Genomic DNA, 16,359 nt, shown 5'->3' on the forward strand with positions numbered 1-16,359 from the left:
GAGGGAGTTGGTTGGAGGAAATTTTGATGTAATAGTTAGATCCGTGTCATAGGATGAGAGAGAGATGTTGGGAAAGTTGTAACAAAGTTATTAGAGGGAAGACTGTGGATTACATAAAGACTAAGCAGTGGAAGGTGAGGCAGAAATGTAAAGGTTTGACTTGAGAAGTAGAGGAGCCACAGAGAAAGGAATAGTCTCTCACGTGAAGAGGAAATTAATTGTGTGAAGAGAAAGTTAAGTTACAAGGACTGATAAAACTGGAGCTTAATAGGGATGAGGTAAGACTGTTGTGTTTTGACAACTCCTTGAAGGCCTTTAGGGCCTTAACTGTGAGAGTGAAGTAGCAAAATGTGGAAAGGGAGGGTGTTTACATTTAGGAAAGAGGTTGGTAGCCTGATTTGTGATCAGAACGGTATCCTGGGGGGATTTAAAAGTTACTATAAAACATTATTTAGTCAGGAGAGTGGTCAGTTAGGCACAAAGACCTTAGTGAGCTATTTCTTAGACACAATACAACTGCCCGACTAGTTGAGGATGAAATGGCAGTTTTAATGGTTTTAATCACCTTGGAAGAGATGAACAGTGCTATGACCAGGGTAGCTGTGGATAAAATACATACAGTGCTCTTACAGCATCTCTGTAGATGTTTGGAAGCTTGGATGTGAGCAGTTGACTAATTGGAAAAGTATAATGAATGGCATCTTAGTGGGTGTTGTTATAATGACCTGTGGTAGGTTTTAAACAGGGCTAAAGTTGAGGTCCTTTCAGCTTCCTCATTGATGTCTCTGGTCATGAATCTTTTAAAGTAGTTGGCCAAACTGAGCAAAGCATTTATTTTTCTGTAAATTGTATGTTGTACTACTTGATAAGGTGAATGAGAGCCAGCTGTCAGCAAGTGAAGCAAAAAGTATTTAGGAAAGTAATTAATATAGTAATTTATTTTTGTTGGAATAGTCACTGGCACTGATTGCATCAGTCTCCCTTTATTAAAGTAGTACTGTTTCTGTTAGCTCTGCATCTTGTTAGGAGTTGTGTATGAGTTGAGTATGCTGTAAGTTTATATTCCTGAATTATGAAAGCAAACATAAGATATGCTCCAGAAGTAACACTTAAAAGTGTGACTAGTCATTAATCTGTTTTTATTTTGTTACAGATGTGATGGCAGAGACCTAACATCCTTAAGAAACATTTCCTGTGAAGTTGATCTCTTTAAACCACTCCATGGGTCAGCATTGTTTCAAAGAGGACAGACTCAGGTAAGGCCTCCAGTAAAATATTGTTATATAGCTTTATATTTTGAAAGTCACAGGGATCATGTAAGTAGTTTTATAAAGCTGTTGCCTCATGGTCTTGCTGATGTGAATTTCACATGGTTGGCAGATCTTCTCTGTGTGGCTGTGTAGATGGGCTGTGCTATGAATTTCCAATATGGAGTTTTCTTATTATTTTGCTCTAATCCCCCTTGAGGGCTGACAGTGGGATTCATTACTGGAGTGCTTCCATTCTGGAGCTGTACTGAACAACATGGTTAATTAGGACTTCAACTGCGTCCCATTTGTTAGTTTTCACTGTACATTTTGTTTAGATTTAGAGGGTTTCTGCCAGGAAAGAGAGAAAGATTTAAGAGTGAAGCAGGTAATCCTTTTCATTAGTCAGTCAATGAAAAGATCACCAGCCACTCATCATAATGTTTCCCTTCTTTAGCTCGGCTCTCCTTTTTCCACTGAAGAAGTTGGTTATTTCTTGCTGTTATTGGAACAAAATCTTCCAAGATCTGCTTCATTCCATGGCTGAACATTTGTTTTCTCTGCAGATTATTGTGACTAGGCTCTTTCTTTACTTGTAAGACCTTGCATAACTGTTTGCTTATTATGTATGTACTTGACATTTAAAAAAAGGGTGTTGTTTTTATACATATAGCTTTTTCTTGTAGCAGTTTAGGCAGCAAGTAATGACTTGTAAAACATAGAAAGCTGCACCAGCTGTATTGTATAAAGGATAAAGCACTGAGTGTGATGCGGATGAACCAGGATCGATTAGTGACTGCTGCTGGAGGAACCAGCTGAAGAAGATGAGAGTGAAATGATGATGTTAGCTTGTACATCCTGGAGTGAAGGAAGGCAGACCTTCTTACTAAAAGTAATGATACCAAGGTGTACAACAAGTGTAGACAGGCCAAGGACAAATGCTCATCAAGTAACTTAAACACAGTAGCTGGGGATACACTTATGCATGAACGTGTACATGGCTCAAGCCATAAAATTGTGGAAGATTGCTTGTCCAAGTTCCCAAGGAGAAACTGGCATTTAAAGTAGAAACCCTTAATGGCAGCTTGCATGTTGACCACTTCCCACTCTCTGATAGGGCTGTACAGGGAAAATCTGATGGCCAGCAATCATGGAGAGCAAAATACTCTAGAAAAAAGTGTCTTAGTGTCTCATGTGGTGACACTGCTCACTTTTTCCTTACACAGGAAGGGATCGTCATTGTCAGATGCCATTAACTGCAGATAAGCACCTTCATGGTCGTTTGAATATCGACTCTTTTGGACTGATCTCACCCTGTGCTGAAATACTCAGTATAGGGTGAATAAATTGGCTCAAGTCCAAACAAAGGAGTGTTGATGACTAACAGCACATGGAAGAGGAAAAAAAATCAGATTTCCTCTGTGCAGCCCATGATTTCCCTTCTGGAGACTGATTTTAAATCCTCTGTGTTCATGCATGTGAAAATTAACCTGCATATTCTTATTTGTCATCTGATCAGCAGTTCGTATATTTACTGTTGAAAGTCTTCCTTTCCAGATGTTCTTCGTGTTTCACTGTTGCAGTCATCACATTTGGGTTATCTGCCTGCAGGTAGCCCTCAGTCAGCCTGAATACCAAGAGTCTTGGGATTTCTGCATCGGATGCTGTCCCTTCTTCCATGACGTCAGGACTTCATGGGTATAAAACATGCAGCCAACGCCATTACATCAGTCTTTCTTCCCGTGCGGTGCCCGAAGCAGAAGCAGTTCGCAAGTGCCGGTTGGCCGACTCCTGAAATTTTCATTTGAGTTTCAGACCTCTTCTAAAAGATAAGTACCCCGTTGGGGATTCTTTTTTCTTGCTCTATCCGATGTCAGAACAAGTTAATAATTGTCTTGCCTGTGGAAAGCAAATACTTCACAGAGATTTTCATTCTTACTGCGTCATCTGTTTAGGCCCAGGCAAGGATGTTCCTCGCTGTCAGTTCTGTGCCTTGTTCAACACCCGAACTATTCGTCGTCGGGCTATTTTTGTCGCTAAATTCTTTCATTGTCATTCTCTGTATTCCAAAATGGCTTTGATAAGCCATCCAGCTACTGATCTTCTGAAAAAACGTAAGGATAAAGATAGAGATAGAGACAGACCACATAGGCCAGCACTCAGTGAGGTGCCTTCGCAGCCCCTGATGCCCGCTTCTACAGATTCTCTGGCCTCTGCTGAGACCCTTTCGGAGTCCGGTATGCCGCAAGTTGCTTCTTCGATTATGGAACCTGCCGATGTCTTTACCTTGGATGGGTCTGGAGCCGCTGTGCAGGCACCGGCTTCTGAGGGTGTATTTCAACCTTCTGATGTTTGCATTAAACCGACATCTTTGTTTTTGACTAAATCTACTGAGTTTCTCAGGCCCAGAGTTTGCACTTCGCCTAGAAAACTGATGACCAAAGCGCATGCTCTAGCTCCCATGCCATGGAAACAAATGTTTAGAATGGCTGAAGACCTTATAACTTTAATTAGGGGAAGCCAGCCTTCCCCTCTTTAAGACAAAGGATTGATTTTCCTTCTGATTGTACAGACTCAAACTCTGATCCTTCTGATTACCAGGACATTCCCTTATCTACCTATGAGGATTCAGATGCAGAAGATTCCATCCCCTCTGCCTCCCCTCCAGAGGACTTTTCTTTTGGTGAAACCTTGCATACCTTAAGAGAGCATTTCCACTGGAAATTCCAGGACTACCCACAGTCCAAACAGAGACTCCGAGAATTTTTAGACTTGCCTCAGCACAGGCCTCTAACTATACCCCCTGTTCTGGAGATTGTAGATGATGTCTTCTTGGAATCCAGCTTTACCCCTGATACCTTGCCTCCAGCGGCCAGGAAACCTGACAGGTACTACAGAGTACCTGACTCCCACAAGTTTCTCTTTAAGAATCCTACTGTGGATCCAGAGACCATTTCTCAGGGACGTAAAGGCATTAAGGCTACAATAGCCAAAATCCCTACCCCTTCGGACAGGGAGTCTGAGGCTTTAGACAGATGGGGGTAAGAAGACATACACCTCTAACCAAGTCATCACAAAGAAATCAGTGTGCGAGCATGCACAATGAGTAAGAAGTCAGCAGAGTTCTCTATACATCAGAAGGTATTGCACTCCCACATCTGACGAAGTAACTTTAAACGAAAATGTATTGTGACAACGAATTGTGTCAACGTTAATGTTATAGCAGAATAAACTTTTTGGTTTGAATCTCCCTCCGTGGCTTCATTGTTTCACCTTACATCTTTTTTATTGCATTTACAGACATACACCTCTGCTACTCTGGCCATCAGGGCTTTAAATTGCCAGTTTCATATGTTAAAGTATCAGCAACATATTATGGAGCTAATTAAACAAAAAATGATGTCGATTCCTGATTGTGCAGAACATAAATAGTTAATGCATTCTGCTAACCAAGTTGGAAAACATACTTTGCAATGTGGTTTTGATGCCTTAGAAGCATCTTGCAGGGCTGCTGTCACTGAGTCTGTTATTAGAAGGCATGCTTGGCTTAAGGAACATATCTTGCCAGACTATGTCAAAGCAAAATTACTAGATGCACCACTAAATCAAGAACCCCTGTTTGGCAATAAAGCAGAAGTCGTCCTCAAAAAGATGGAGGAAAAAGCTAAATCTATGCAAACTGTTAAGTATTTCCTACAGGTACAGCCACCTAGATTCAGTAGACATTGGCCTTCAAAAAACTGGTCCTTTCCAGTCCCTCCCAGACCTTCTCAGACCTAACCCTGGGGCAGCATACCACCACGATTACAATCTCAAGGTATGCACAGATCTAAGCAATGGAGTGCTCCCACTTCTAAAACAGGGAGTAGTAAGCCAACATCCTATGGTAAAATATCACAATTGACTTATCCTTAATTCTTCCAAGCCTTGCACCCTTAGGAGGAAAACCTGCCCTACATGCAAAAAACTGGGAGTACATCACCCAGGACAGATGGGTCTTGAACATTGTATCCCAGGGATACAGATTCTGCTTCCACTCACTGCCAACCCCAAGTGGATGGCTAGACCACCTTCCAAGCCAGTGGGCAGAGGCCCAAAAGCAAGTACTTTCTCTTCTCAGTATCAAGGCTATTCGACCTGTCCCAGCAGAGCATAGGGAACAAGGTTTTTACTCCAGACTGTTTTGGGTACCCAGTAAAGAAAACTCTTGGCACCCTATCCTGGATCTATCTATTCTCAACCCCTTCCTTGTGGTTCCAAGGTTCAAGATGCTTACTCTACAACAGCTACTTCCTGTGCTAGCCAAGGACTCCTGGCTAGCCACCCTATACTTAAAAGAAGCTTATCTGCACATCCCCAAAAGGGAATCTTGCAGGAAATAACTACGTTTCAGAGAAGGCTCTGTACATTATCAGTTCTCTGCAGTTCCCTTTGGCATATCTACTGCGCCCAGGGTATTCACAAAATGCCTACCTCCAGCCATTGCGTATTGCAGGCAGAGAAAAATTCAAATTTACACATACTTGCATGATTGCCTGATTCAGGCAGACAGTCAGGAACTGCTACTCCAGAACCTGACATTTGTAAAGAGACTTTTAACTTCACTGGGGTACACCATCAACAAAAAGAAATCACGTCAGGTACCCAGCCAACAAATTGTATTCCTGGGAGCAAGCATGAACACAACTTCCCAAATGGCATTCCTCACGCCAGAAAAACAAATGTATTTGACAAACTTCTTCAATCTACTGGCCACCAAAACCCATATCTCTGCAAGAAAAATACTGCAAGCCCTAGGGTTCATGGCCTCTTGCATTCTATTAATTCCATATGCAAGACTGCATATGAGGAAACTTCAATGGTACTTAAAAGCTCTCTGGTGTCAACTTTCTCAGGACCTGGAAACAATGAATGTTAAGATGTCAGTCTCGCCTTCATTCTTGCTGGATGGGTTCGGAGCCGATCCTCGGCTCCGACTCGGCCAATACTAAAGCTCGAGAGCTAATTCCACCGGCTCGAGGCTCCCCTATATCCCACAATGCTAGGCGGTAACTACTCAGATCTCGTTTGCCGCTTAGCTGCAAGGTGCTTTCTTCTACCGGCTCTGGCAGGTTAGTGAGTTTTTTCTAGTCAAAAACTTCAATTTTCTACCCCTATCCTTTCTATTTAGTTTAGTTTATAGTACAGGGTATTCCTTTAGTTTAAATCGGGTCTCCCTCGTTTTTATCCCCTTTTTATTCCCTTTTAACTTCTAGGCCTTTGGCCCACTCCCCTTTTTCCCTTGTCATTTTAGTGTGACTGGGTTTTTTCTTTTGGTTAAAGGGTGTGTCTGTGTGTTGTGTCTGTGTCCTTTGATATACAGTCTCCTCTTTTAGGATGTCTAAAGACTCCAAGGTCTCAGGCTTCAAGAAGTGTGACTCGTGCTGTCAGAAAATGTCTCTGACAGACGGTCACACTTCTTGTGTCTATTGCCTGGGACCTTTGCACCTGCAGGACTCCTGTGCTGTTTGCCATGCATTCAGCCTTAGAGTCCTGCAGGAACGCAAAAATAAACTTATTCTTCGAGGCTTATTAAAGCCTGAAGGCCCCTAGACCCAGTCTGCGTCGGGGAAGCCTTCAAAGACTTCCAGGCCGTCAGCTCCAGCTTCAGAGCCGTCTGCTGGGAGCATCAAGGCTGCTTCGACATCGGCTCCGGCTGGAGTCGATGTTTCAAAGACTCAAACCGTTACCTCGGCTCCGGCCGGAGCCGAGGTTGCTAAGACTCAGTCGGCTCCGATAGTCTTATCGGAGCCACCTTCAAAGAAGAGGTCGAGGTCCCCTTCCATCGGCTCCATCCACTCGGCCCCGGGATCCCCTCTTCTGTCGGAGCGGAGCCATAGGTCCCATTCCTCTCGGTCCTCCAGGCTGTCCGACTATGACTTACAAAGGGTGGTGAGTAGACTTCTCAAGTCTGAGGCACTGGCCCAAATGCTGCATAGCCCTACTCAACAGTCAGCGGCTATTCCCATCCCTGCTTCTGTTCCTCCTCTGACTCTTTTGAGTTCGGAGCCGGGGCTCGTCCGAGCTGTGGCTGTCGGTGCGTCGGAGCCGATACCTTCCCTTTCGGCTCCGTCATCTGCTCCAATTTCCTCCTTGGAGGGATCTCGGTGCCGGGCTTCCCTCGTCGGCTCCGAGGGGGTGAGTGGCATCGGACCCTTGTCCAACCCCGTTCTCCCTCTCGGAGTGTCGGCGCTGGTGAGTTCGGCTCCGACATCAGCCTCGGAGCCGTCCCTGTCGGTGCCGGGGGGGGTCCTTGTCTCCTCGGAGCGGGGACCTTCGGCCTTGGCTGATCGGGGCGCCTTCGAGGTCATGCGGAGCGTGCTAGACCCCATGTCTACCCCACAGTCGGCTCTGTTAGCTCCTCCCTCTTCAGTGCCTGCGGTGGTTTCTACCCACCCCCTCATAACAGACCATAGAGAGCCAGCTCCTCAGGTTTCCCCATTGGGAATATCCTCTTCTTCCGTGGCTTCTCCTGATCCGGCAGGGGAACCCCCTCGGAAGAGACAGTGCAAGAGGAAGCACATTGACTCTCCTGAGTCTATCACCTCTGACACCGACTTGGAGGAATCTGAAGGTTCCCCTCGGTCTCCCTCTGAGGATGTCTCTTTTGCTGACATCCTTGAAATCCTTAAACAGAGGGGGAACTGGCCCGCCCTTAACCCTTCAGAGGATGAGTCGGTCTACCTTGAGGCGTTTGGCTCTCGCCCTTCCACCTCCTGGGTGTCTCCTCCCTTTGATCCCCTCATGGAAGTGGTGGCAAAGAAGGCTTGGACGGCCCCTGATTTGGTGGAACCTACCCCAAGGAGGCCGTCAAAATTTTTTACTGCCCCAAGAGAGAAACAGTTCTTATCCAAAGGTGTCTCTGTTGATGCCATGGTGGTGGCCGCAGCTACTAAGAAGGAATTAGCCGATCCTTCGGTACCTGTCCATCCTCCTAATAAGGAGTCTAGGACCATGGACAGGTACGGTAAGCGGATGTTTTCCTCAGCGACCTTTGCCATGCGGTCGCTGAACTACTTGTGTCACTTCACCCGTCTCCAGAGGGATTTACTCAAGGATATGGGTGAGGCTATGCAGGATGCAACAGCTGAGGGGTTCCAAGACAAAATGAACTCCCAGTTGGTAACCCTGAATTTGATTGTCAACTCCTCCATGCGGCTTATCTCATATGCGGCTGATGGGGCGAGTAGGGCCGCAGGCACAGGTGTAGCTTTACGACGCCACACCTGGATGCGGCTTTGCAATTTTGCGGACCCTTTCAAGGTATCCTTCACCAATTCCCCCTTTGATGGCTCAACGTTGTTTGGACCTCAGGTGAAGGATACATTGACTAGGTGCGAGCAGGAAGGTAAGACTCTCTCTGCCGTGGGAGTCCGTTTTTCTACCCCTTCCAGACCTTATCCCAAAGGTCGGGGGGGGGGGATGTGGTTCCGCAAACCACAAGGAGTCTCATCTGACGCACAAAGTCGATTCCCCTCTAAAGGCAGAGGGGGGAACAACAATAGACGCCCTAGGGGCAGAGGGGGGCCCAAAACCAGGGTAGCAGAGAGACTTTCTCTGATAAACCCTTTCAGCATCCCTGAGGAGCTGCCCGGCTGTCCACCTTCGGAGGCAGTCGGGGGAAGATTATCACTGTACCCAAAAGCCTGGCTTTCCCTCACTCAAGACAAATGGGTGCAATCAATCATATCCGAGGGTTACAAAATCCCCTTTATTCACATCCCATCCCAACCCAAAGGATCCCTTCCAGACGTTCCACCCAGTCTAAAGGAACAAGCAGCGTTAGAAATATCAAAGCTGCTGTCAAAAAGAGCTATCCAGCCAGTCCCAGCAGACCAGCAAGGATCCGGAATCTACTCCAAATTCTTTTTGGTACCAAAAAAAACAGGGGACTGGAGACCAATACTGGATCTCAGCAAGCTAAACAAGTATGTGAAGAAAACAAAATTCCGGATGGTCACACTACAGTCCATTCTACCCTTCTTGGGTCAGGACAATTGAATGTGCTCGATAGACCTTCAGGATGCGTACTACCATATCAAAATGCACAGACGCTCCAGGAGGTTTCTCCGCTTCAGGCTGGGAGCCAGTCACTACCAGTTCAGAGCCCTGCCTTTGGTCTCACTACAGCCCCCCGAGTGTTCACCAAATGTATTGCAGTGGTCGCGGCTCACTTGAGACGTCAAGGATTCCAGGTGTTTCCATATTTGGACGACTGGCTCCTTACCGCCGCCACCAGGCGTCAACTTCTTCTATCTAGAGACTTCACCATCCAAACTTGCCAAGCTCTAGGCATTTCAATAAATTTCGAAAAATCTGCCATGTCAATCTATTACCTTTATAGGCGCCACCTTAGACACAGTTCATCTTTCCGCCAGACTAACAGAGCAAAGAGTATCAGATATCCGCAAACAAGTTTACCTTCTGCTTCAGTGCCACAAGATCAAAGCCAGGGTAGTCTTGAAGGTATTAGGACTCATAGCGGCTACTATTACACTCCTCCCCTTAGCTCGTTTTCACATGCGGATCCTCCAGTGGATGCTGTTTTCTCAATGGTCCTTCCAACAGCTCCCGATGTCTCACATCATCATGCTAACCCAATCATGCAAGAATCACCTGTGTTGGTGGATCACATCACCTCAAGTTCTCCAGGGCAGACCCTTCACCCCCCCCCCAATCGCCACGGTGATGATGGACGCCTCCCTGATCGGGGGGGGGGGGCATTATCAGAGCAGGACAGTCCAGGGCACGTGGCAATCTTTCGAGTGCCACTTGCACATAAATGTCTTAGAGATGAGAGCAGTGCTTTTAGCGTTGCAAGCCCTTCAGGACTCTCTTCCCACAGGGACTATTGCAATTCAGACGAACAACATGTCCGTAGTGTGGTACATCAACAAACAGGGCGGAACCAAGTCCTACCCCTTATGTCAAGAGGTACTCAGACTTTGGCAGTGGGCGATTTCTTCTCAGCGTTTTCTGATAGCAACGCACATTCCCGGGAAGTCCAACGTGATTGCGGACAAGTTGAGCAGGGCTATTCTCATGCCTCACGAGTGGTCTCTAAAAATATCAGTGCTGGAAGAAATCTTTCGAAGATGGGGCCGGCCTTGCTGCGATCTTTTTGCTACTCCCCAAAACAGCAAATGTCACAACTTCTTCACCCTCTTCCCTTTACCAGGCCAACCCACCAGAGACGCTCTAGACCACGATTGGCCCCAGGGACTTCTGTATGCTTTCCCCCCCTTTCCACTGATCTCTCAATTAATTCAGAAAGCTATCGCCTCGAGAGTCACTATGATCCTCATTGCCCCTTACTGGCCTCGACAGATATGGTTTCCGTTCCTCCATCATTACCTCTTGGAGCAGCCTTGGCATCTGGACCCAGTGCCAGATCTTTTGACCCACCAGTCGGGCCAGCTGCACCACTCCCTCCAATCTCTCAACCTCACAGCATGGTTTCTCCGATTCCTACCCTAGCCAGGCTTCCCTTAATCTCTCATTCGGTCCGTAACATCCTGATAGCCTCTCACAAGTCTTCTACCAGAAGGATTTACAATAGTAAGTGGAAGCGTTTTTCCTTCTGGGCAGCATAAAAAAATATAGACCCCTTCACTGCACCTATCCAGTCTATCCTAGACTTCCTGGCAGAGCTCTTTTATTTAGGCTCTTCCTCATCTACCATTAGAGTACAACTAGCTGCTATATCTAACTTTCATGTAGGTGTCTCGGACTCCAGTATCATGTCCCATAAACTCTGCAAAGCCTTTCTAAGAGGTGTATTTTTGCTCAAGCCCCCAATCAAAGATCCCCCACCTCAGTGGGACTTGAATTTGGTCCTAGCATCCTTGATTCTCCCCCCCTTCGAACCTGCAGTTTCATGCCCTCTTAAGTTACTCTCATGGAAAACACTTTTTCTAGTAGCCATAACATCAGCTAGAAGGGTATCTGAACTTCATGCTCTTTGCAGTTGTCCTCCTTACTTAGTTTCCCATAAAGACAGGGTGTCCCTCTGGACTAATCCGTCCTTCTTGCCTAAGGTTTCCTCTGAGGCAAACCTAAACCAGACTTTTGATCTCCCCGTCTTCTTCCCTGATTATTCCAACAGGTTGGAACAAAAGTTACATTTTCTAGATGTTCATTGCCAACTTCGATATTATTTAGACAGGACTAAACAGTTCAGGAAATCTGACCAGCTCTTCCTGTCTTATGCGGAAGGGAAATTGGGCCTTCCAGTTTCTAAAGTGTCCCTTTCAAGATAGCTTACCTCTATAATTACCTTCATCTATGAAATCAGACATCAAAAACTGCCTTCAAGACCTAGAGCTCATTCAACTAGGGCATTAGCTACATCTGTAGCTTTTCAGGACAGGCTACCAATAGATTCCATTTGTGCAGCAGCTACATGGGCTTCTCCTCATACCTTTATCTCGCTTTACAAATTGGATATGGCCTCCAGAAACCGTGCCAACTTTGGTTCCACTGTTCTCAAGAGTCTGTTCCGATAAGCCACCCGGGGTTAGGTGCTAGGGACGCGGTCCCATCCAGCAAGAATAAAGGCGAGATTGACAACTTAACATTGAGAAGTTATGTACCTACCATAACATTCCATGTTAGTTGTCTTCTTCTCGCCTTCTTTCTTGCGTCCCACCCTCCTTCCCCCTAGCCTGGACAGACCGATAGGAATTTTTGGGATCTTCCATTGGGGTTTCCTTCCCACATGTTCTACCACCTCTATTCTCCCTTTTACGTTTGTGGTAGCTTACATACAGGTTTATGTAGAGGTGGGTTCCTTTTCTCTCTTCTCCATACTATGGAGACCAGAACTGCTTGGTTTTAGCTATCAAACGAGATCTGAGTAGTTACCGCCTAGCATTGTGGGGTATAGGGGAGCCTCGAGCCGGTGGAATTAGCTCTCGAGCTTTAGTATTGGCCGAGTCGGAGCCGAGGATCGGCTCTGAACCCATCCAGCAAGAAAGAAGGCGAGAAGAAGACAACTAACATGGAACGTTATGGTAGGAACATAACTTCTCATTCCTATCATTCCTTGCCTAAGGGCAGAGTTTCTTTGGTGGGCAGAGACCTGCTACCACAACAAAGGACTCCCTTTCACTCTACCCCCTGCCACCCAAACCCTAACAGACGCATCACATTATGCATGGGGGGCTCACATGGCAGGACAAGGTATTCAAGGCAAATGGAGCCCAAAGCAAATGCACCTGCATATCAATCAAAAATAAATTTTAGCTGTACAGAATGCACTGACAGCTTTCAGATGCCTTGTTCTTCCAGGGCAACTATTGATCAAGACAAGACAACACCTCAGTTATGTGATACATACACAAGCGGGGGGGGGACCCTTTCCTACCCACTCTACAGGTTAGCCGTGGCTCTGTGGGACACAGCCTTGAGCAACCAAGTGCACCTGCAAGCTCAGTTCCTGCCAGGCAAACTAAATTCATGGACAGACAACTTAAGCAGAAATCTAATAGAACCGCATGAATGGAAACGGGAACCCAAATAATTCAAGCTGCTGATCCACAGGTGGGGCCACCAGAGGTGGACCTCTCTGCTTCCCCTCAGAACTCTCAAGTGAGCAAATTTAGCACCAGAACTCCCTACAGCCAAGCATGGAAAGTGGATGCTCTCAAAAAACCACCACACAAAGGGTGGAATACTGAAAAGTATCACCAAACAGAAAAAATAAAAAAGGGCACACCAAAACCCTGAAAAGCGAAACACTGCTTTAGTCACATAGAACCAAACGACTGAGCGCTTTCACCTGCACATCCCAGGCTTCATCAGAGTTGTAGCAAATAAACATCACAGAAGCTATCAATAAGCTTTCGGTTCACTTTATTGCTGTTCCAGTTAGTAAGAACATTGCGGAGATGTTGGGGGTGTTACCGGCAGCACAGGAGCTTGGTTTGGTTGCTCCTGACAGGCAGACATTAACAAAAGGTGGTTCTAACTGCATTAATAGTGAGCCTGGGTCGTCTAGAACGGTGGGACTTGCAGATTGGTTTTCGGCACCATCCTTGAACTTTAAAATGGGTAACAAGGAGATTTTGAATGTGGGAATATTAAACTCACAACTGATTACTTTTGAAAAAACATGTCGAAAATATTGTGGATTACAGCTGGGCAACGCATTGTTAGCAGAATCTTTGAGGCTAAAACAAGTACCGAAAGGTCTTCGTTTGTGGAAACTACCTAATGGGATTGATGAGGGTTCGCAAGCTTTTCAGGAACTTGTGGAACTTTATGATAAAACCGGCCTGGAGGTAATGCATATCATTATGAAAGACAATGACAGTAAATTGACTATATTAAAACAGGACATTGTTTCTTACAACTCTACCATTACTAGTGATTTATTATTCTGTGAATATAAAGAGAAATATGACAAAATTTTGGCTGATGTAGAGAAGTTTGTAAATGTTACTATATCAAAAAAACAAACTAAAATACAATGTGACATGCATGATTACTCTAACAGAAATGTGTATAGTAAAAATTATGTTGACAATGGTCCTAGTGTAGTTTCTGTTAATGAAAAGGGCAAGAGTGAGGAAATGCATGTTAAAAGGGCAAGTAATGCACAGTTTAATGGTACTGGTAATGACAGTGGGATGTCCGTTTATGATCCTGAATGTTATGAGGAATGTTTTTTAGAACAACCCCCCCTGCACCAAGGAGATTGGAACATTTAAAGAACCAGAACGTTCGGAAGGGTTATGGCCAACAGAACAGGTGGACATGCAACCAGAGAGGTTGGAAAGGGAGGGGGGGGTGGGAATTATCATTGCTAGATGTACATGAAAATGAAAATGTGAATGTAAATTCTGCGATGTTTGAATTAACATGCAACAACACTGTTAACACTCTGGTGCATGCTGATTTCAAGATGTATAATTTTACTGAAATGGAGTTGACCCCTACACATTGTGAGATGTTGAGTAAAGGTCTGTCATTTGTTCCAACTTATAAAAATGACATTGCCTCTTTATTGTTGAATTTGCGTCTTTATACACGTCAACTAAACTTAAAATTATTATTGCCACAGGACAACATGATTACTATGAGTGGTTTAAAAAGGACTAGTACATTTATTGCACCGTATCACAAAACTGTCATGATGTTTGAATCTTTATATGAGACCGAATTTAGGAAGCAATGTGCTAAGAAAGGGAATTTTAGTGACAATTTAAACAAAGAAGAGAGGAAGGTATTACTTGACATGAACAACAACAAGACTACTAGATTCATGAAACCTGACAAGGGGGGTGGGATAGTGGTCATGTCAAATTTTGACTGCAGTATTAAGATGTTTGGCATTTTGAATTACCCTTCCACTTACTCAAGAGTTTCGAGGAATGAGGTACATTACTCCTATTCTAAAATTGACATTGAGTTATTTGATGCCTTTTGTCAGTACATAATTGACAACACTGAATATGGCTACCTCACAGTTAATGAGCCCGTCATTCCTGTGGTTTTTGGGTTACCAAAGATTCACAAATGTGTAGATAACCCCCCATTTAGGCCTATAGTGGCGGCGAGGGGTTCTAAAACCGAACCATTGGCCGCTTACATTGATCACTATAGTAAACCTATTATAGTGAAGACTGACCACATTCTTAAAGACTCATGGCATTGTCTCAAGATGTTGAGAGATGTTGGCCCGGTTGACAATGTGATGTTTGTTGCCATTGATGTGGTCAATTTATTTTCTGTTCTCCCCCACGAAGAAGATATACGAGCTTTCGAGAAATGTTTGTTTGACTCTGGTATCTTATCAAATGCTAAGGTTAATTTTGTTACCAGACTTATGGAAATTGTCTTAGAAAACAATTTTTTGTATTTTGAGGGGTAATATTTTCGGCAAGTCACGGGGGTGGCTATGGGGGTGAAATGTGCCCCCATTTTTGCAAACTTGGTTTTATTAGATTGGGAAAACCAGTTTGTGTTTAAGTCTCAATTCATGCACAAAATATTAAAATATCTGAGATTTTTGGATGATATACTGGTGCTGTGGAGTGGTACTGAAAGTGAGTTAGATGAGTTTTTGCATTATTTGAATAAAAGCACTAGGTATCTATCATTTGCTCACATAATTCATCCATTGGAGATTGATTATTTAGGAAAAAAGATGGTGTTTTGACCTCCACAATTTTTAGAAAATCTACCTTCTCTAATGGGTTGTTGCATTATGATAGTTGTCATCCTCCCCACCAGAAGAGGAGAGTTGTGAAGGGTCAAGGCTCATTAGTGATGACAGTGAATTTAGAAGTGAAATATATAAATTGATTGGAATGTTCATGAATAGGGGTTACCCTATTAAAATGTTATTACGTATCAAAAAAGAAGTATACAGGTGTAGGTCTATTTTGTTTTGTCCTATATTGATACAAGATACTAGTGTTGCAGATGACAATAATAAATTGCAAGTGAACAATAAGGTTATGGTAGTAAAATATAACCATGACTGTGTAGAAATATTAAGGATTTTGGAGACCGCTTCGGATACTTGTTTTGATGCAACACTTAGACAGAAAGTAGGTGACAAGCCACATATAGTTTACAGCAGGGGTAGGAATGTGAAAGATTTGCTGGAAACAAATGGGTCAGAAGCAACTAAATATTACAGGTCCCAAATGTTTAAATGTGGACATTGTAATTATTGTAAATTTATTAATGATGGCCCATATGTGGCTGTGGAAGGTTACCACCGTACTCTTGATTGCCCAGGTAAATGTACCTTAACTACCATGAATGTGGTATTGCCCAGGTAGATGTACCTTAACTACCATGGTTAGTGCATTGTACGACCATTCGGTTATTTGCACTCATTTTAGGAGATTTTTATTCTTTATCATTGATCGGGTGGTGAAAAAACAGAGGTGTGGTGATTACAAGCTGGCTTTAGATCTAAGTGAGACAAGGTGGCAAAACTCAATGCCAGAACTTTTCCAGGCATCAATGATAATATATCTATTGTTCCACTTTTAAAGCAGAGAGCTTTGAACATTTGATTATATTTTTATATATGTTTTTATATTGTTTGTGTGTGTAT

General features: G+C 44.3%; 1 protein-coding gene across 1 annotated transcript in view; it reads left to right on the forward strand.

The window, feature by feature from the left end:
* Window positions 1–16,359, forward strand: part of PNPT1 (polyribonucleotide nucleotidyltransferase 1) — a 1,644,852-nt gene that overhangs the window by 709,337 nt on the left and 919,156 nt on the right. The window contains exon 13 of the mRNA XM_044055211.1: window positions 1,154–1,256. Coding sequence (XP_043911146.1) covers window positions 1,154–1,256 — 103 coding nt within the window. The remainder of the gene's footprint in view (window positions 1–1,153; window positions 1,257–16,359) is intronic.

The sequence above is a fragment of the Protopterus annectens genome, chromosome 1.part2, assembly GCF_019279795.1.
Source record: "Protopterus annectens isolate FY-2018-M chromosome 1.part2, PAN1.0, whole genome shotgun sequence".
Classification (NCBI taxonomy): Eukaryota; Metazoa; Chordata; order Ceratodontiformes; family Protopteridae; genus Protopterus; species Protopterus annectens.